Here is a 20142-nt window from a genome sequence, read left to right as displayed (position 1 = left end):
AACCCTTACCCTGAATACACTGGGACCCTGTACAGTGACCCTTACCCTGAATACAAAGGGACCCTGTACAGTAACCCTTACCCTGAATACACAGGGACCCTGAACAGTAACTCTTAACCTGAATACACAGAGACCCTTTACAGTAATCCTTACCCTGAATACACAGTGACACTGTACAGTAACCCTTACCCTCAATAAACAGGGATCCTGTACAGTAACCCTTACCCTGAATGCACAGGGACCCTGTACAGTGACCCTTACCATGAATACACAGGGATGCTGTACAGTAACCCTTACCCTGAATACACAGGGACCCTGTACAGTGACCCTTACTCTGATTAAACAGGGATCCTGTACAGTGATCCTTACCCTGAATACACAGGGACCCTGTGCAGTAAACCTTAACCTGAATACACAGGGACCCTGTACAGTAACCCTTACCCTGAATACACAGGGACCCTGTACAGTGACCCTTACCCTGAATAAACAGGGACCCTCTACAGTAACCCTTACCCTGAATATACAGGGATCCTGTACAGTAACCCTTACCCTGAATACACAGGGACCCTGTACAGTTACCCTTACCCTGAATACACAGGGATGCTGTACAGTAACCCTTACCCTGAATACACAGGGACCCTGTACAGTGACCCTTACTCTGATTAAACAGGGTTCCTGTACAGTGACCCTTACCCTGAATACACAGGGACCCTGTGCAGTAAACCTTAACCTGAATACACAGGGACCCTGTACAGTAACCCTAACCCTGAATACACAGGGACCCTGTACAGTGACCCTTACCCTGAATACACAGGGACCCTGTACAGTAACCCTTACCCTGAATACACAGGGATCCTGAAAAGTAACCCTTACCCTGAATACACAGGGACCCTGTACAGTGACCCTTACCCTGAATACACAGGGACCCTGTACAGTAAACCTTACCCTGAATGCACAGAGACCCTCTACAGTGACCCTTACCCTGAATACACGGGGACGCTGTACAATAATCCTTACCCTCAACACACAGGGATCCTGCACAGTAACCCTTACCCTGAATAAACAGGTACCCTGTACAGTAACCCTTACTCTGAATACACAGGGATACTGTACAGTAACCCTTACCCTGAATACACAGGGACCCTGTACAGTAGCCCTTACTCTGAATACACAGGTACCTGTACATTAACCCTTACCCTGAATACACAGGGACCCTGTACAGTAACCCTTACCCTGAATACACAGGGACCCTGTACAGTAATCCTTACCATTAATACACAGGGACCATGTACAGCAACCCTTACCCTGAATACACAGGTACCCTGTACATTGACCCTTACCCTCAATACACAGGGACCCTGTACAGTGACCCTTACCCTGAATACACAGGGATCCTGTACAGTAACCCTTACCCTGAATACACAGGGACCCTGTACAGTGACCCTTACCCTGAATACATAGGGACCCTGTACAGTAACCCTTACCCTGAATACACAGGGAGCCTATGAAGTAATCCTTATCCTGAATACACAGGGACCCTGTACAGTTACCCTTACCCTGAATACACAGGAACTGTGTACAGTAACCCTTACCCTGAATACACAGAGACCATGTACAGTGACCCTTACCCTGAATATACAGGGACCCTGTACAGTGACCCTTACCCTGAATACACAGGGACCCTGTACAGTTACCCTTACCCTGAATACACAGGGACCCTGTACAGTAACCCTTACCCTGAATACACAGGGACCCTGTACAGTAACCCTTACCCTGAATACACTGGGACCCTGTACAGTGACCCTTACCCTGAATACAAAGGGACCCTGTACAGTAACCCTTACCCTGAATACACAGGGACCCTGAACAGTAACTCTTAACCTGAATACACAGAGACCCTTTACAGTAACCCTTACCCTGAATACACAGTGACACTGTACAGTAACCCTTACCCTCAATAAACAGGGATCCTGTACAGTAACCCTTACCCTGAATGCACAGGGACCCTGTACAGTGACCCTTACCATGAATACACAGGGATGCTGTACAGTAACCCTTACCCTGAATACACAGGGACCCTGTACAGTGACCCTTACTCTGATTAAACAGGGATCCTGTACAGTGATCCTTACCCTGAATACACAGGGACCCTGTGCAGTAAACCTTAACCTGAATACACAGGGACCCTGTACAGTAACCCTTACCCTGAATACACAGGGACCCTGTACAGTGACCCTTACCCTGAATAAACAGGGACCCTCTACAGTAACCCTTACCCTGAATATACAGGGATCCTGTACAGTAACCCTTACCCTGAATACACAGGGACCCTGTACAGTTACCCTTACCCTGAATACACAGGGATGCTGTACAGTAACCCTTACCCTGAATACACAGGGACCCTGTACAGTGACCCTTACTCTGATTAAACAGGGTTCCAGTACAGTGACCCTTACCCTGAATACACAGGGACCCTGTGCAGTAAACCTTAACCTGAATACACAGGGACCCTGTACAGTAACCCTAACCCTGAATACACAGGGACCCTGTACAGTGACCCTTACCCTGAATACACAGGGACCCTGTACAGTAACCCTTACCCTGAATACACAGGGATCCTGAAAAGTAACCCTTACCCTGAATACACAGGGACCCTGTACAGTGACCCTTACCCTGAATACACAGGGACCCTGTACAGTAAACCTTACCCTGAATGCACAGAGACCCTCTACAGTGACCCTTACCCTGAATACACGGGGACGCTGTACAATAATCCTTACCCTCAACACACAGGGATCCTGCACAGTAACCCTTACCCTGAATAAACAGGTACCCTGTACAGTAACCCTTACTCTGAATACACAGGGATACTGTACAGTAACCCTTACCCTGAATACACAGGGACCCTGTACAGTAACCCTTACTCTGAATACACAGGTACCTGTACATTAACCCTTACCCTGAATACACAGGGACCCTGTACAGTAACCCTTACCCTGAATACACAGGGACCCTGTACAGTAATCCTTACCATTAATACACAGGGACCATGTACAGCAACCCTTACCCTGAATACACAGGTACCCTGTACATTGACCCTTACCCTCAATACACAGGGACCCTGTACAGTGACCCTTACCCTGAATACACAGGGATCCTGTACAGTAACCCTTACCCTGAATACACAGGGACCCTGTACAGTGACCCTTACCCTGAATACATAGGGACCCTGTACAGTAACCCTTACCCTGAATACACAGGGAGCCTATGAAGTAATCCTTATCCTGAATACACAGGGACCCTGTACAGTTACCCTTACCCTGAATACACAGGAACTGTGTACAGTAACCCTTACCCTGAATACACAGAGACCATGTACAGTGACCCTTACCCTGAATATACAGGGACCCTGTACAGTGACCCTTACCCTGAATACACAGGGACCCTGTACAGTTACCCTTACCCTGAATACACAGGGACCCTGTACAGTAACCCTTACCCTGAATACACAGGGACCCTGTACAGTAACCCTTACCCTGAATACACTGGGACCCTGTACAGTGACCCTTACCCTGAATACAAAGGGACCCTGTACAGTAACCCTTACCCTGAATACACAGGGACCCTGAACAGTAACTCTTAACCTGAATACACAGAGACCCTTTACAGTAACCCTTACCCTGAATACACAGTGACACTGTACAGTAACCCTTACCCTCAATAAACAGGGATCCTGTACAGTAACCCTTACCCTGAATGCACAGGGACCCTGTACAGTGACCCTTACCATGAATACACAGGGATGCTGTACAGTAACCCTTACCCTGAATACACAGGGACCCTGTACAGTGACCCTTACTCTGATTAAACAGGGATCCTGTACAGTGATCCTTACCCTGAATACACAGGGACCCTGTGCAGTAAACCTTAACCTGAATACACAGGGACCCTGTACAGTAACCCTTACCCTGAATACACAGGGACCCTGTACAGTGACCCTTACCCTGAATAAACAGGGACCCTCTACAGTAACCCTTACCCTGAATATACAGGGATCCTGTACAGTAACCCTTACCCTGAATACACAGGGACCCTGTACAGTTACCCTTACCCTGAATACACAGGGATGCTGTACAGTAACCCTTACCCTGAATACACAGGGACCCTGTACAGTGACCCTTACTCTGATTAAACAGGGTTCCAGTACAGTGACCCTTACCCTGAATACACAGGGACCCTGTGCAGTAAACCTTAACCTGAATACACAGGGACCCTGTACAGTAACCCTAACCCTGAATACACAGGGACCCTGTACAGTGACCCTTACCCTGAATACACAGGGACCCTGTACAGTAACCCTTACCCTGAATACACAGGGATACTGAAAAGTAACCCTTACCCTGAATACACAGGGACCCTGTACAGTGACCCTTACCCTGAATACACAGGGACCCTGTACAGTAAACCTTACCCTGAATGCACAGAGACCCTCTACAGTGACCCTTACCCTGAATACACGGGGACGCTGTACAATAATCCTTACCCTCAACACACAGGGATCCTGCACAGTAACCCTTACCCTGAATAAACAGGTACCCTGTACAGTAACCCTTACTCTGAATACACAGGGATACTGTACAGTAACCCTTACCCTGAATACACAGGGACCCTGTACAGTAACCCTTACTCTGAATACACAGGTACCTGTACATTAACCCTTACCCTGAATACACAGGGACCCTGTACAGTAACCCTTACCCTGAATACACAGGGACCCTGTACAGTAATCCTTACCATTAATACACAGGGACCATGTACAGCAACCCTTACCCTGAATACACAGGTACCCTGTACATTGACCCTTACCCTCAATACACAGGGACCCTGTACAGTGACCCTTACCCTGAATACACAGGGATCCTGTACAGTAACCCTTACCCTGAATACACAGGGACCCTGTACAGTGACCCTTACCCTGAATACATAGGGACCCTGTACAGTAACCCTTACCCTGAATACACAGGGAGCCTATGAAGTAATCCTTATCCTGAATACACAGGGACCCTGTACAGTTACCCTTACCCTGAATACACAGGAACTGTGTACAGTAACCCTTACCCTGAATACACAGAGACCATGTACAGTGACCCTTACCCTGAATATACAGGGACCCTGTACAGTGACCCTTACCCTGAATACACAGGGACCCTGTACAGTTACCCTTACCCTGAATACACAGGGACCCTGTACAGTAACCCTTACCCTGAATACACAGGGATCCTGTACAGTAACCCTTACCCTGAATACACAGGGACCCTGTACAGTGACCCTTACCCTGAATACATAGGGACCCTGTACAGTAACCCTTACCCTGAATACACAGGGAGCCTGTGAAGTAAACCTTACCCTGAATACACAGGGACCCTGTACAGTTACCCTTACCCTGAATACACAGGAACCGTGTACAGTGACCCTTACCCTGAATACACAGGGACCCTGTACAGTGACCCTTACCCTGAATACATAGGAATCCTGTACAGTAACCCTTACACTGAATACACAGGGACCCTGTACAGTTACCCTTACCCTGAATACACAGGGACCCTGTACAGTAACCCTTACCCTGAATACACAGAGACACTGTACCGTAACCCTTACCCTGAATACACAGGGACCCTGTACAGTAACCCTTACCCTGAATACACAGGGACCCTCTACAGTAACCCTTACCCTGAATACACAGGGACCCTCTACAGTAACCCTTTCCCTGAATACACAGGGACCCTGTACAGTAACTCTTACCCTGAATACACAGGGAGCTTGTAGAGTGACCCTTACCCTGAATACACAGGGACCCTGTACAGTAACCCTTACCCTGAATACACAGGGACCCTGTACAGTGACCCTTACTCTGAATATACAGGGACAATGTACAGTGACTCTTACCCTGAATAGACAGAGACCCTGTACAGTAACCCTTACCCTGAATACACAGGGACCCTGTACAGTGACCCTTACCCTGAATACACAGGGACCCTGTATGGTAACCCTTACCCTGAATGCACAGGGACTCTGTACAGTCACCCTTACCCTGAATACAGAGGGACACTGTACAGTAACCCTTACCCTGAATACACAGGGACCCTGTACAGTGACCCTTACCCTGAATACATAGGGAGCCTGTGAAGTAAACCTTACCCTGAATACACAGGGACCCTGTACAGTTACCCTTACCCTGAATACACAGGAACCGTGTACAGTGACCCTTACCCTGAATACACAGGGACCCTGTACAGTGACCCTTACCCTGAATACATAGGAATCCTGTACAGTAACCCTTACACTGAATACACAGGGACCCTGTACAGTTACCTTTACCCTGAATACACAGGGACCCTGTACAGTAACCCTTACCCTGAATACACAGAGACACTGTACCGTAACCCTTACCCTGAATACACAGGGACCCTGTACAGTAACCCTTACCCTGAATACACAGGGACGCTCTACAGTAACCCTTACCCTGAATACACAGGGACCCTGTACAGTAACTCTTACCCTGAATACACAGGGAGCTTGTAGAGTGACCCTTACCCTGAATACACAGGGACCCTGTACAGTAACCCTTACCCTGAATACACAGGGACCCTGTACAGTGACCCTTACTCTGAATATACAGGGACAATGTACAGTGACTCTTACCCTGAATAGACAGAGACCCTGTACAGTAACCCTTACCCTGAATACACAGGGACCCTGTACAGTGACCCTTACCCTGAATACACAGGGACCCTGTATGGTAACCCTTACCCTGAATGCACAGGGACTCTGTACAGTCACCCTTACCCTGAATACAGAGGGACACTGTACAGTAACCCTTACCCTGAATACACAGGGACCCTGTACAGTGACCCTTACCCTGAATACATAGGTACCCTGTACAGTAACCCTTACCCTGAATAAACAGGGAGCCTGTGAAGTAAACCTTACCCTGAATACACAGGGCTACCCTGTACAGTTACCCTTACCCTGAATACACAGGAACCGTGTACAGTGACCCTTACCCTGAATACACAGGGACCCGGTACAGAGACCCTTACCCTGAATACATAGGAATCCTGTACAGTAACCCTTACACTGAATACACAGGGACCCTGTACAGTTACCCTTACCCTGAATACACAGGGACCCTGTACAGTAACCCTTACCCTGAATACACAGAGACACTGTACCGTAACCCTTACCCTGAATACACAGGGACCCTGTACAGTAACCCTTACCCTGAATACACTGGGACCCTCTACAGTAACCCTTACCCTGAATACACAGGGACCCTGTACAGTAACCCTTACCCTGAATACACTGGGACCCTCTACAGTAACCCTTACCCTGAATACACAGGGACCCTGTATAGTAACTCTTACCCTGAATACACAGGGAGCTTGTAGAGTGACCCTTACCCTAAATACACAGGGACCCTGTACAGTAACCCTTACCCTGAATACACAGGGACCCTGTACAGTGACCCTTACGCTGAATATACAGGGACAATGTACAGTGACTCTTACCCTGAATAGACAGGGACTCTGTACAGTGACCCTTACCCTGAATACACAGGGACCCTGTACAGTAACCCTTACCCTGAATACACAGGGATCCTGTACAGTAACCCTTACCCTGAATACACAGGGACCCTGTACAGTGACCCTTACCCTGAATACACAGGGACCCTGTACAGTAACCCTTACCCTGAATACACAGGGACCCTGTACAGTAACCCTTACCCTGAATACACAGGGACCCTGTACAGTGACCCTTACCCTGAATACACAGGGACCCTGTACAGTAACCCTTACCCTGAATACACAGGGACCCTGTACAGTAACCCTTACCCTGAATACACAGGGACCCTGTACAGTGACCCTTACCCTGAATACACAGGGACCCTGTACAGTAATATGCTAGTATTGAAATCCCTCCATGGCCTCACTTCCCTATCTCTCTAATCTCCTCCAGCCATATATTCACCCCCGTGTTCTCCTAATCCTGGCTTCTTGCGCCTGCCCGATTTTAATCTGGGAAATCTTCAAGTAGCGGCAGAGGATATCGCCTCTCTTTTCTCCTTTAAGATGCTCCTTAAAACCTACCTCTTCAATCAAGCTTTTGGTCACCTGCCCTAATATCTCTTTACGTGGCTCGGGGTCAAATTGTGTTTGATAATCGCTCCCGAGATGCACTTTTGGACTTTGAGGATGTAATGAGCAGGGTGGATAAAGGGGAATGAATAGATGTAGTGTATTGGGATGTTTTACTACATTAAAGGTGCTGTATAAATGTGCAGGGTGTTGTTGGGTGAGTAGGTATTTACCATGCACCGAGGATGTACTTACCATCGTGGTGAGGATGTACTTGTAGTATGCGGAGGTCATTCCCAATTCAGCCGCCTGTAATGGAAACCAATAGTAATGTGATCTGCTAGTTAGCAAGGCTCTTGGATAACGTCTCACGCGAAAGCCGGCATGTCTGACTGTGCAGTGCGCCCTCAGTACAGCACTGGGAGTGCCGGCCTGGCTTGTGGGACTTGAGTTTCTGAAGTGACACTTCAACCCACAACCTACTGACTCAGAGGTGAATCAGCACCATCTGGGCCATAGCTGACACAAAGCATAAAGAGCTCAGCGAATCCAGCCGTGAGGGGCGGAAACCTTCAAATGTCAGCAATAATCAAATGGCAAACTAGCACAAGCCATTAAAGAGTTGGTGTTCATCTGCTGCCCCGCCTCCTGGAGTCCATTAATAAGGAAGCAGTAGCAGGGCATTTAGAAAATCATAATACAATCAAGCAGAGTCAACACGGTTATATGAAAGGGAAATCATGTTTGGCAAATTTATTAGAGTTCTTTGAGGATGTAACGATCAGGGTGGATAAAGGGGAACAAGTAGATGCGGTGTATTTGGATTTCCAAAAGGCATTTGATAAAGTGCCACATGAAAGGCTGCTGCACAAGATAAGAGCTCATGGTTCAGGGATAACATATTAGCCTGGATAGAGGATTGGCTAACTAATAGAAAACAGATAGTCAGGATAAATGGGTAACTTTCTGGTTGGCAAACAGTGACTAGTGGGGTGTCACAGGGATCAGTGCTGGGCTGCAACTATTTACAATCTATATTAATGACTTGGATGAAAGGACGGAGTGTATTGTAGCCAAATTTGCTGATGACACAAAGATAGATGGGAAAGCAAGTTGTGAGGAGGACATAAGGAATCTGCAAAGGGATAAAGATAAGCTAAGTCAGTGGGCCAAAATTTGGCAGATGGAGTATAATGTGGAAAAATGTGAGGCTATCCACTTTGGTAGGAAGAACATAAAACAAAATCTTATTTAAATGGAGAGCGATTACAAAATGCTGCAGTACAGAGGGACCTGGGGGGCCTTGTACATGAAACATAAAAAGTTAGATGCAGGTACGGCAAGTAATCAGGAAGGCAAATAGAATGTTGGCCTTTATTGCAAGGGGGATGGAGTATAAAAGCAGAGAAGTCCTGCTACAACTGTACAGGGTATTGGTGAGGCCACACCTGGAGTACTGCGTGCAGTTTTGGTCTCCTTATATAAGGAGGGATATACTTGCATTGGAGGCAGTTTAGAAAAGGTTCACTGGGTTAATTCCTGGGATGAAGGGGTTGTCTTATGAAGAAAGGTTGAGCAGGTTGGGCCTATATCCTTTGGAGTTTAGAATAATGAGAGATGATCTTATTGAAACATTGGTTTTGAGGGGGTTTGACAGGGTAGTTGCAGAGAGGATGTTTCCCCTCGTGGGTGAATCTAGAACTAGGTGGCATAGTCTCAGAATAAGGGGTCACCCATTTAAGACGGAGATGAGGAGGAATTTCTTCTCTCAGAGGGTCATGAATCTTTCGAATTCACTGCTTCAGAGAGCTGTGGAGACTGGGTCACTGAATATATTTAAGGTGGAGATAGACAGATTTTTGAAGGATAGCGGAGGAAAGGGTTATGGGGAGCAGGCGGGGAAGTGGAGCTGAGTCCATGATCAGATCAGCCATGATCTCATTGAATGGTGGAGCAGGCTCGAGGGGCCAAATGGCCGACTCCTGCTCCTATTTCTTATGTTCTGATGTTCTCCTGGCTCCATCTCACGCGTCTGTCTGAAATGGGTTTCCAACTCACTTGACATCTGTTGCAAGGCAGGGTTCATGTCAGATCCCTCTCGGCAAAGAGGTCACAGGCTTAGAAATTGGCCTCCTTAGTGCTTGGCGTTATCGCCTCCGGGGGGGGGGGGGTGGTTGGGGGGGGCGATAACGGGGCGCTAACTGGTTTCAGAGTTGGGCACGGCGATAACATCGGCCCCCGCCACATTCAGCGGGAGTTTTACGGCGGTGGTACAGCATTGCATCCCGATCTCCTTCGGCCCGGAGGTCGTGACATCATCGCCGTGCGCATCGCCCCCCCCCCCCACCGACACGAGCTTGGGTTCCGCTCCCCGCAGCATCGCTGGTCGCAAACACCGGCAGCTGCGGGAGACGTGCAGCAGGAGGCCGGGCGTGTCGTGGGTGGGGATAATTAAATGCGAGGCGGCCGAGGTAAATGAAAAGAAACACGGTCACTCTTTCGTGCCCGCGATCGATCGGCCCGGCGTTTCTGCGTCAGTGCATCGGGCTGATTGGGCCGGATCGCGGCTGCTGTCGTGAAGAAGATACATTTTGTTTGGCGGAGCCTGCAGCGATAGCCCTTCCCTGTGAGGGCGGGATGGAGTATGCAGAACCACTCCACTCACTGCCCAGCCTGCTGCTGCCGAGTGCGCTCCAGGAAAGAAGTGGCGTGCCTGATTTAGCCACTCCACTTCCATATTTACGAAAGGATATACTTGCTTTGGAGGCAATTCAGAGACGGTTCACTCGGTTGATTCCGGGGAAGAGGGGGTTGACTTATGAGGAAAGGTTGAGGAGGTTGGGCCTCGACTCATTGGAGTTCACAAGAATGAGAGGTGATCTTATCGAAACGGATAAGATTATGAGGGGGCTTGACAAGGTGGATGCAGAGAGGATGTTTCCACTGATGGGGGAGACTAGAACTAGGGGGCATAATCTTAGAATAAGGGACCGCCCATTTAAAACTGAGATGAGGAGGAATTTCTTCTCTCAGAAGGTTGTAAATCTGTGGAACTCGCTGCCTCAGAGAGCTGTGGAAGCCGGGACATTGAATACATTTAAGACAGAGATAGACTGTTTCTTAACCAATAAGGGAATAAGTGGTTATGGGGAGTGGGGAGGGAAGTGGACCTGAGTCTATGATCGGATCAGCCATGATCGTATTAAATGCTGGAGCAGGCTCGATGGGCCGCATGGCCTACTCCTGCTCCTATTTCTTATGTTCTTATGTTCTTACCCACATTTGTTTTTAAAGTAGGGAAAGATTAGCGTCTGGCACTAGCCTTTCCTACTTTAAAAAATTAACGCCACAGATAGGGCGCCACTGAATTTCCCCCCCGACATCTCCCCGCCCTCCTCCCAGTGAGGGTTGCCCTCACCTACACCTCATCTCCCAAGGCAGCACACACCTGCCTCCGTTCCCTGTAACAAAAGCCCCCCAGAAAGCACAGGGCCCTCGCTTGACCTTTTTCAGAATGAGATAAGACACAGAAGCATTGGCGTCGATGATGATGGTGGAGATCTTGTCATCGCGGATTTCCTTCAGTAGCGGCGTGGGGTCGTTGGAAAGGTCCAGCATTCGTATCGAGAGCGATTCCTTCGAAATCAGGAACTGCCGCACCAACTCCTCCAAGCGAAGGAGACCTGCAGAGGAGAGGCAAGAGGGCGTGAGACAAAAAGAGGCAGTTAGACTTCCAGTCACCGAGCTGAGATACCATAACGCACATCGATTTCAGCACTGCTTCCAGAGATCGACACTGTCTACAGAGACCAACACTGCGTATAAAGACCGACACTGTCTACAGAGACCGACACTGCGTATAGAGACCGACACTGTCTACAGAGACCGACACTGCGTATAGAGACCGACACTGTCTACAGAGACCGACACTGCGTATAGAGACCGACACTTCCTACAGAGACCGACACTGCGTATAGAGACCGACACTGTCTACAGAGACCGACACTGCGTATAGAGACCGACACTGTCTACAGAGACCGACACTGCGTATAGAGACCGACACTGTCTACAGAGACCGACACTGCATATAGAGACCGACACTGTCTACAGAGACCGACAATGCGTATAGAGACCGACACTGCGTATAGAGACCGACACTGTCTACAGAGACCGACACTGCGTATAGAGACCGACACTTCCTACAGAGACCGACACTGCGTATAGAGACCGACACTGTCTACAGAGACCGACACTGCGTATAGAGACCGACACTGTCTACAGAGACCGACACTGCGTATAGAGACCGACACTGTCTACAGAGACCGACACTGCATATAGAGACCGACACTGTCTACAGAGACCGACAATGCGTATAGAGACCGACACTGCGTATAGAGACCGACACTGTCTACAGAGACCGACACTGCGTATAGAGACCGACACTGTCTACAGAGACCGACACTGCGTATAGAGACCGACACTGTCTACAGAGACCGACACTGCGTATAAAGACCGACACTGTCTACAGAGACCGACACTGCGTATAGAGACCGACAATTCCTACAGAGACCGACACTGCGTATAGAGACCGACACTGTCTACAGAGACCGACACTGCGTATAGAGACCGACACTGTCTACAGAGACCGACACTGCGTATAGAGGCCGACACTGTCTACAGAGACCGACACTGCATATAGAGACCGACACTGTCTACAGAGACCGACAATGCGTATAGAGACCGACACTGCGTATAGAGACCGACACTGTCTACAGAGACCGACACTGCGTATAGAGACCGACACTGTCTACAGAGACCGACACTGCGTATAGAGACCGACACTGTCTACAGAGACCGACACTGCGTATAGAGACCGACACTGTCTACAGAGACCGACACTGCGTATAGAGACCGACACTGCGTATAGAGACCGACACTGTCTACAGAGACCGAAACTGTCTATAGAGACCGACACTTCCGACAGAGACTGACATTGTCTACAGAGACCGACACTTCCTACAGAGACCGATACTGTCTACAGAGACCGACATTTCCGACAGAGATCGACACTTTCTACAGAGACCGATACTGTCTACAGACACCGACACTTCCGACAGAGACCGACACTGTCTATAGAGAACGACACTTCCGACAGAGACCGACATTGTCTACAGAGACCGACACTTCCTACAGAGACCGACAATGTCTACAGAGACCGACACTTCCTAGAGAGACTGACACTTCCAACAGAGATCGACACTTTCTACAGAGACCGACACTTTCTACAGAGACCGACACAGTCTACAGGGACCGACACTTCCTAGAGAGTCTGACACTTCCGACAGAGACCGATACTGTCTACAGAGACCGACACTTCCTAGAGAGACTGACACTTCCGACAGAGACCGACACTGTCTACAGACACCGACACTTCCGACAGAAACCGACACTGTCTATAGAGAACGACGCTTCCGACAGAGACCGACACTTCCTACAGAGACCGACAATGTCTACAGAGACCGAAACTTCCTAGAGAGACTGACACTTCCGACAGAGACCGACACTTCCTGCAGAGACCGACACTGTCTATAAAGTCCGGCACTACCTGCAGAGACCGACACTTTCTACAGAGACCGACACTGTCTATAGAGAACGACGCTTCCGACAGAGACCGACATTGTCTACAGAGACCGACACTTCCTACAGAGACCGACACTGTCTATAGAGAACGACACTTCCAACAGAGACCGACATTGTCTACAGAAACCGACACTTCCTACAGAGACCGACACTTTCTAGAGAGACTGACACTTCCGACAGAGACCGACACTGTCTACAGAGACCGACACTTTCTAGAGAGACTGACACTTCCGACAGAGACCGACACTGTCTACAGAGACCGACACTGTCTATAGGGAATGACACTTCCGACAGAGACGACACTGTCTACAGAGACCGACACTTCCTACAGAGACCGACAATATCTACAGAGACCGACACTTCCTAGAGAGACTGACACTTCCGACAGAGACCGACACTTTCTACAGAGACCGACACTTCGAACAGAGACCGATATTGTCTACACAGACCGACACTACCTACAAAGGCCGACATTTCCTACATAGAACAAAACTGCCTACAGAGACCGACAATTCCTACAGCGACCGACACTCTCTACTGAGATCGACACTGTCTACAGAGACCGACATTGTCTACAGAGACCGATATTGTCTACAGAGACCGACACTTCCTGCAGAGACCGACACTGTCTATAGAGCCCGGCACTACCTGCAGAGACCGAAACTGCCTACAGAGACCGAAACTATCTACAGAGACCGAAACTGTCTACAGAGACCGACATTGTCTACAGAGACCGACACTTCCTGCAGAGACCGACAATGTCTACAGAGACCGGCACTTCCTGCAGAGACCGACACTGTCTACAGAGACCGACACTTCCTGCAGAGACCGACACTGCCTACAGAGACCGACACTTACGACAGAGATCGACACTTTCTACAGAGACCGACACTGTCTACAGACACCGACACTTCCGACAGAGACCGACATTGTCTACAGAGACCGACACTTCCTACAGAGACCGACAATGTCTACAGAGACCGACACTTCCTAGAGAGACTGACACTTCCGACAGAGACCGACACTGTCTATAGAGAACGACACTTTCTACAGAGACCGACAATGTCTACAGAGACCGACACTTCCTACAGAGACCGACAATGTCTACAGAGACCGACACTTCCTAGAGAGACTGACACTTCCGACAGAGACCGACACTTCCTACAGAGACCGACAATGTCTACAGAGACCGACACTTCCTAGAGCGACTGACACTTCCGACAGAGACCGACACTTTCTACAGAGACCGACACTTCGAACAGAGACCGACACTTCCTACAGAGACCGACACTGTCTACAGAGACCGACACTGCCTACAGAGACCGACACTTCCTACAGAGACCGACACTTCCTACAGAGACCGACACTGTCAACAGAAACCGACACTGTCTACAGAGACCGACACTTCCTATAGAGAATGACACTTCCGACAGAGACCGACACTTTCTACAGAGACCGACACTTCGAACAGAGACCGATATTGTCTACACAGACCGACACTACCTACAAAGGCCGACATTTCCTACATAGAACAAAACTGCCTACAGAGACCGACAATTCCTACAGCGACCTACACTCTCTACTGAGATCGACACTGTCTACAGAGACCGACATTGTCTACAGAGACCGACACTTCCTGCAGAGACCGACACTGTCTATAAAGACCGGCACTACCTGCAGAGACCGACACTGCCTACAGAGACCGAAACTATCTACAGAGACCGAAACTGTCTACAGAGACCGACATTGTCTACAGAGACCGACACTTCCTGCAGAGACCGACACTGTCTATGGAGACCGGCACTACCTGCAGAGACCGACACTGCCTACAGAGACCGAAACTATCTACAGAGACCGAAACTGTCTATAGAGACCGACACTTCCGACAGAGACTGACATTGTCTACAGAGACCGACACTTCCTACAGAGACCGATACTGTCTACAGAGACCGACACTTCCGACAGAGATCGACACTTTCTACAGAGACCGACACTGTCTACAGACACCGACACTTCCGACAGAGACCGACACTGTCTATAGAGAACGACACTTCCAACAGAGACCGACATTGTCTACAGAGACCGACACTTCCTACAGAGACCGACAATGTCTACAGAGACCGACACTTCCTAGAGAGACTGACACTTACGACAGAGATCGACACTTTCTACAGAGACTGACATTTTCTACAGAGACCGACACTGTCTACAGGGACCGACACTTCCTAGAGAGACTGACACATCCGACAGAGACCGACAATGTCTACAGAGACCGACACTTCCTAGAGAGACAGACACTTCCGACAGAGACCGACACTGTCTACAGGGACCGACACTTCCTAGAGAGACTGACACTTCCGACAGAGACCGACACTGTCTACAGAGACCGACACTTCCTAGAGAGAATGACACTTCCGACAGAGACCGACACTGTCTACAGAGACCGACACTTTCTACAGAGACCGACACTTCCTAGAGAGACTGAAACTTCCGACAGAGACCGACACTGTCTACAGACACCGACACTTCCGACAGAAACCGACACTGTCTATAGAGAACGACGCTTCCGACAGAGACCGACACTTCCTACAGAGACCGACACTTTCTACAGAGACCGACACTGTCTATAGAGAACGACACTTCCGACAGAGACCGACATTGTCTACAGAAACCGACACTTCCTACAGAGACCGACAATGTCTACAGAGACCGACACTGTCTACAGAGACCGACACTTCCTAGAGAGACTGACACTTCCGACAGAGACCGACACTGTCTACAGAGACCGACACTGTCTACAGAGACCGACACTTCCTAGAGCGACTGACACTTCCGACAGAGACCGACACTTTCTACAGAGACCGACACTTCGAACAGAGACCGATATTGTCTACACAGACCGAAACTACCTACAAAGGCCGACATTTCCTACATAGAACAAAACTGCCTACAGAGACCGACAATTCCTACAGCGACCGACACTCTCTACTGAGATCGACACTGTCTACAGAGACCGACATTGTCTACAGAGACCGACACTGTCTATAAAGTCCGGCACTACCTGCAGAGACCGACACTGCCTACAGAGACCGAAACTATCTACAGAGACCGAAACTGTCTACAGAGACCGACATTGTCTACAGAGACCGACATTGTCTACAGAGACCGACACTTCCTGCAGAGACCGACACTGTCTACAGAGACCGACACTTCCTGCAGAGACCGACACTGCCTACAGAGACCGACACTTCCGACAGAGATCGACACTTTCTACAGAGACCGACACTGTCTACAGACACCGACACTTCCGACAGAGACCGACACTGTCTATAGAGAACGACACTTCCGACAGAGACCGACATTGTCTACAGAGACCGACACTTCCTACAGAAACCGACAATGTCTACAGAGACCGACACTTTCTACAGAGACCGACACTGTCTACAGAGACCGACACTTCCTAGAGAGACTGACACTTCCGACAGAGACCGACACTTTCTACAGAGACCGACACTTTCTACAGAGACCGACACTGTCTATAGAGAACGACGCTTCCGACAGAGACCGACACTTCCTACAGAGACCGACAATGTCTACAGAGACCAACACTTCCTAGAGAGACTGACACTTCCGACAGAGATCGACACTTTCTACAGAGACCGACACTTTCTACAGAGACCGACATTGTCTATAGAGAACGACACTTCCGACGGAGACCGACATTGTCTATAGAGAACGACACTTCCGACAGAGACCGACATTGTCTACAGAGACCGACACTTCCTACAGAGACCGACAATGTCTACAGAGACCGACACTTCCTAGAGAGACTGACACTTCCAACAGAGATCGACACTTTCTACAGAGACCGACACTTCCTAGAGAGACTGACACTTCCAACAGAGATCGACACTTTCTACAGAGACCGACACTTTCTACAAAGACCGACACTGTCTACAGAGACCGACACTTCCTAGAGAGACTGACACTTCCGACAGAGACCGACACTGTCTACAGAGACCGACACTTCCTACAGAGACCGACACTGTCTACAGAGACCGACACTTCCTAGAGAGACTGACACTTCCGACAGAGACCGACACTGTCTATAGAGAACGACACTTCCGACAGAGACCGACACTTCCTACAGAGACCGACAATGTCTACAGAGACCGACACTTCCTAGAGAGACTGACACTTCCGACAGAGATCGACACTTTCTACAGAGACTGACATTTTCTACAGAGACCGACAATGTCTACAGAGACCGACACTTCCTAGAGAGACTGACACTTCCGACATAGACCGAAACTGTATACAGAGTCCAACACTTCCTAGAGAGACTGACACTTCTGACAGAGACCGACACTGTCTATAGAGAACGACACTTCCGACAGAGACCGACACTTCCTACAGAGACCGACAATGTCTACAGAGACCGACACTTCCTAGAGAGACTGACACTTCCGACAGAGACCGACACTTTCTACAGAGACCGACACTTTCTACAGAGACCGACACTGTCTACAGAGACCGACACTTCCTAGAGAGACTGACACTTCCGACAGAGACCGACACTTTCTACAGAGACCGACACTTCGAACAGAGACCGATATTGTCTACACAGACCGACACTACCTACAAAGGCCGACACTTCCTACATAGAACAAAACTGCCTACAGAGACCGACACTGTCTACAGAGACCAACACTTCGAACAGAGACCGATATTGTCTACACAGACCGACACTACCTACAAAGGCCGACACTTCCTACATAGAACAAAACTGCCTACAGAGACCGACACTGTCTACAGAGACCGACACTTCCTACAGAGACCGATATTGTCTACACAGACCGACATTGTCTACAGAGACTGACACTTCCTACAGAGACCGACACTTCCTACAGAGACCGACACTTCGAACAGAGACCGACACTGACTACAGAGACCAACACTGTCTACACAGACCGACACTGTCTACAGAGACCGACACTTCCTACATAGTACAAAACTGCCTGCAGAGACCGACACTGTCTGCAGAGACCGACACTACCTACAGAGACCGACACTGTCTACAGAGACCGACACTGTCTACAGAGACCGACACTTCTTACAGAGACCTACACAGTCTACAGAGACCGACACTGTCTATAGAGACTGAAACTTCCTACGTAGACCAACACTGCCGACAGAGACCGACACTTCCTACAGAGACGGACACAGTCTACAGAGACCGGCACTGTCTATAGAGACCGGCACTATCTGCAGAGACCGACACTGTCTACAGAGACCATAACTATCTACAGAGACCGACAGTGCCTACAGAGACCGACAATGTCTACAGAGACTGACAATGTCTACAGAGACCGACACTGACTACAGAGACCGACAATGTCTACAGAGACCGACACTGTCTACAGAGACCGACACTGCATATAGAGACCGACACTGTCTACAGAGACCGACACTGCATATAGAGACCGACACTGTCTACAGAGACCGACACTGCGTATAAAGACCGACACTGTCTACAGAGACCGACACTGCGTATAGAGACCGACACTTCCTACAGAGACCGACACTGCGTATAGAGACCGACACTGTCTACAGAGACCGACACTGCGTATAGAGACCGACACTGTCTACAGAGACCGACACTGCGTATAGAGACCGACACTGTCTACAGAGACCGACACTGCGTATAGAGACCGACACTGTCTACAGAGACCGACACTGCATATAGAGACCGACACTGTCTACAGAGACCGACAATGCGTATAGAGACCGACACTGCGTATAGAGACCGACACTGTCTACAGAGACCGACACTGCGTATAGAGACCGACACTGTCTACAGAGACCGACACTGCGTATAGAGACCGACACTGTCTACAGAGACCGACACTGCGTATAGAGACCGACACTGTCTACAGAGACCGACATTGCGTATAGAGACCGACACTGTCTACAGAGACCGACACTGCGTATAGAGACCGACACTGTCTACAGAGACCGACACTGCGTATAGAGACCGACACTGCGTATAGAGACCGAAACTGTCTATAGAGACCGACACTTCCGACAGAGACTGACATTGTCTACAGAGACCGACACTTCCTACAGAGACCGATACTGTCTACAGAGACCGACACTTCCAACAGAGATCGACACTTTCTATAGAGAACGACACTTCCGACAGAGACTGACACTGTCTACAGAGACCGACATTTCCGACAGAGATCGACACTTTCTACAGAGACCGACACTGTCTACAGACACCGACACTTCCGACAGAGACCGACACTGTCTATAGAGAACGACACTTCCGACAGAGACCGACACTGTCTATAGAGACCGACACTTC

At 49.3% G+C, this 20142-nt stretch overlaps 1 protein-coding gene across 1 annotated transcript in view; it reads right to left on the bottom strand.

Moving 5' to 3' along the window:
• LOC139241068 (glutamate receptor ionotropic, kainate 5-like) overlaps positions 1 to 20142 on the bottom strand; it is a 1689468-nt gene that overhangs the window by 1183516 nt on the left and 485810 nt on the right. The window contains exons 6-7 of the mRNA XM_070869761.1: positions 11640 to 11818; positions 8391 to 8444 (exon numbers count right to left, since the gene is read on the bottom strand). Coding sequence (XP_070725862.1) covers positions 8391 to 8444; positions 11640 to 11818 — 233 coding nt within the window. The remainder of the gene's footprint in view (positions 1 to 8390; positions 8445 to 11639; positions 11819 to 20142) is intronic.

This window comes from Pristiophorus japonicus, chromosome Y (genome assembly GCF_044704955.1).
Source record: "Pristiophorus japonicus isolate sPriJap1 chromosome Y, sPriJap1.hap1, whole genome shotgun sequence".
Taxonomy (NCBI): Eukaryota; Metazoa; Chordata; class Chondrichthyes; family Pristiophoridae; genus Pristiophorus; species Pristiophorus japonicus.
Note: the sequence above shows the minus strand (reverse complement) of the source record. Positions and strands in the feature narration are given on the sequence as shown.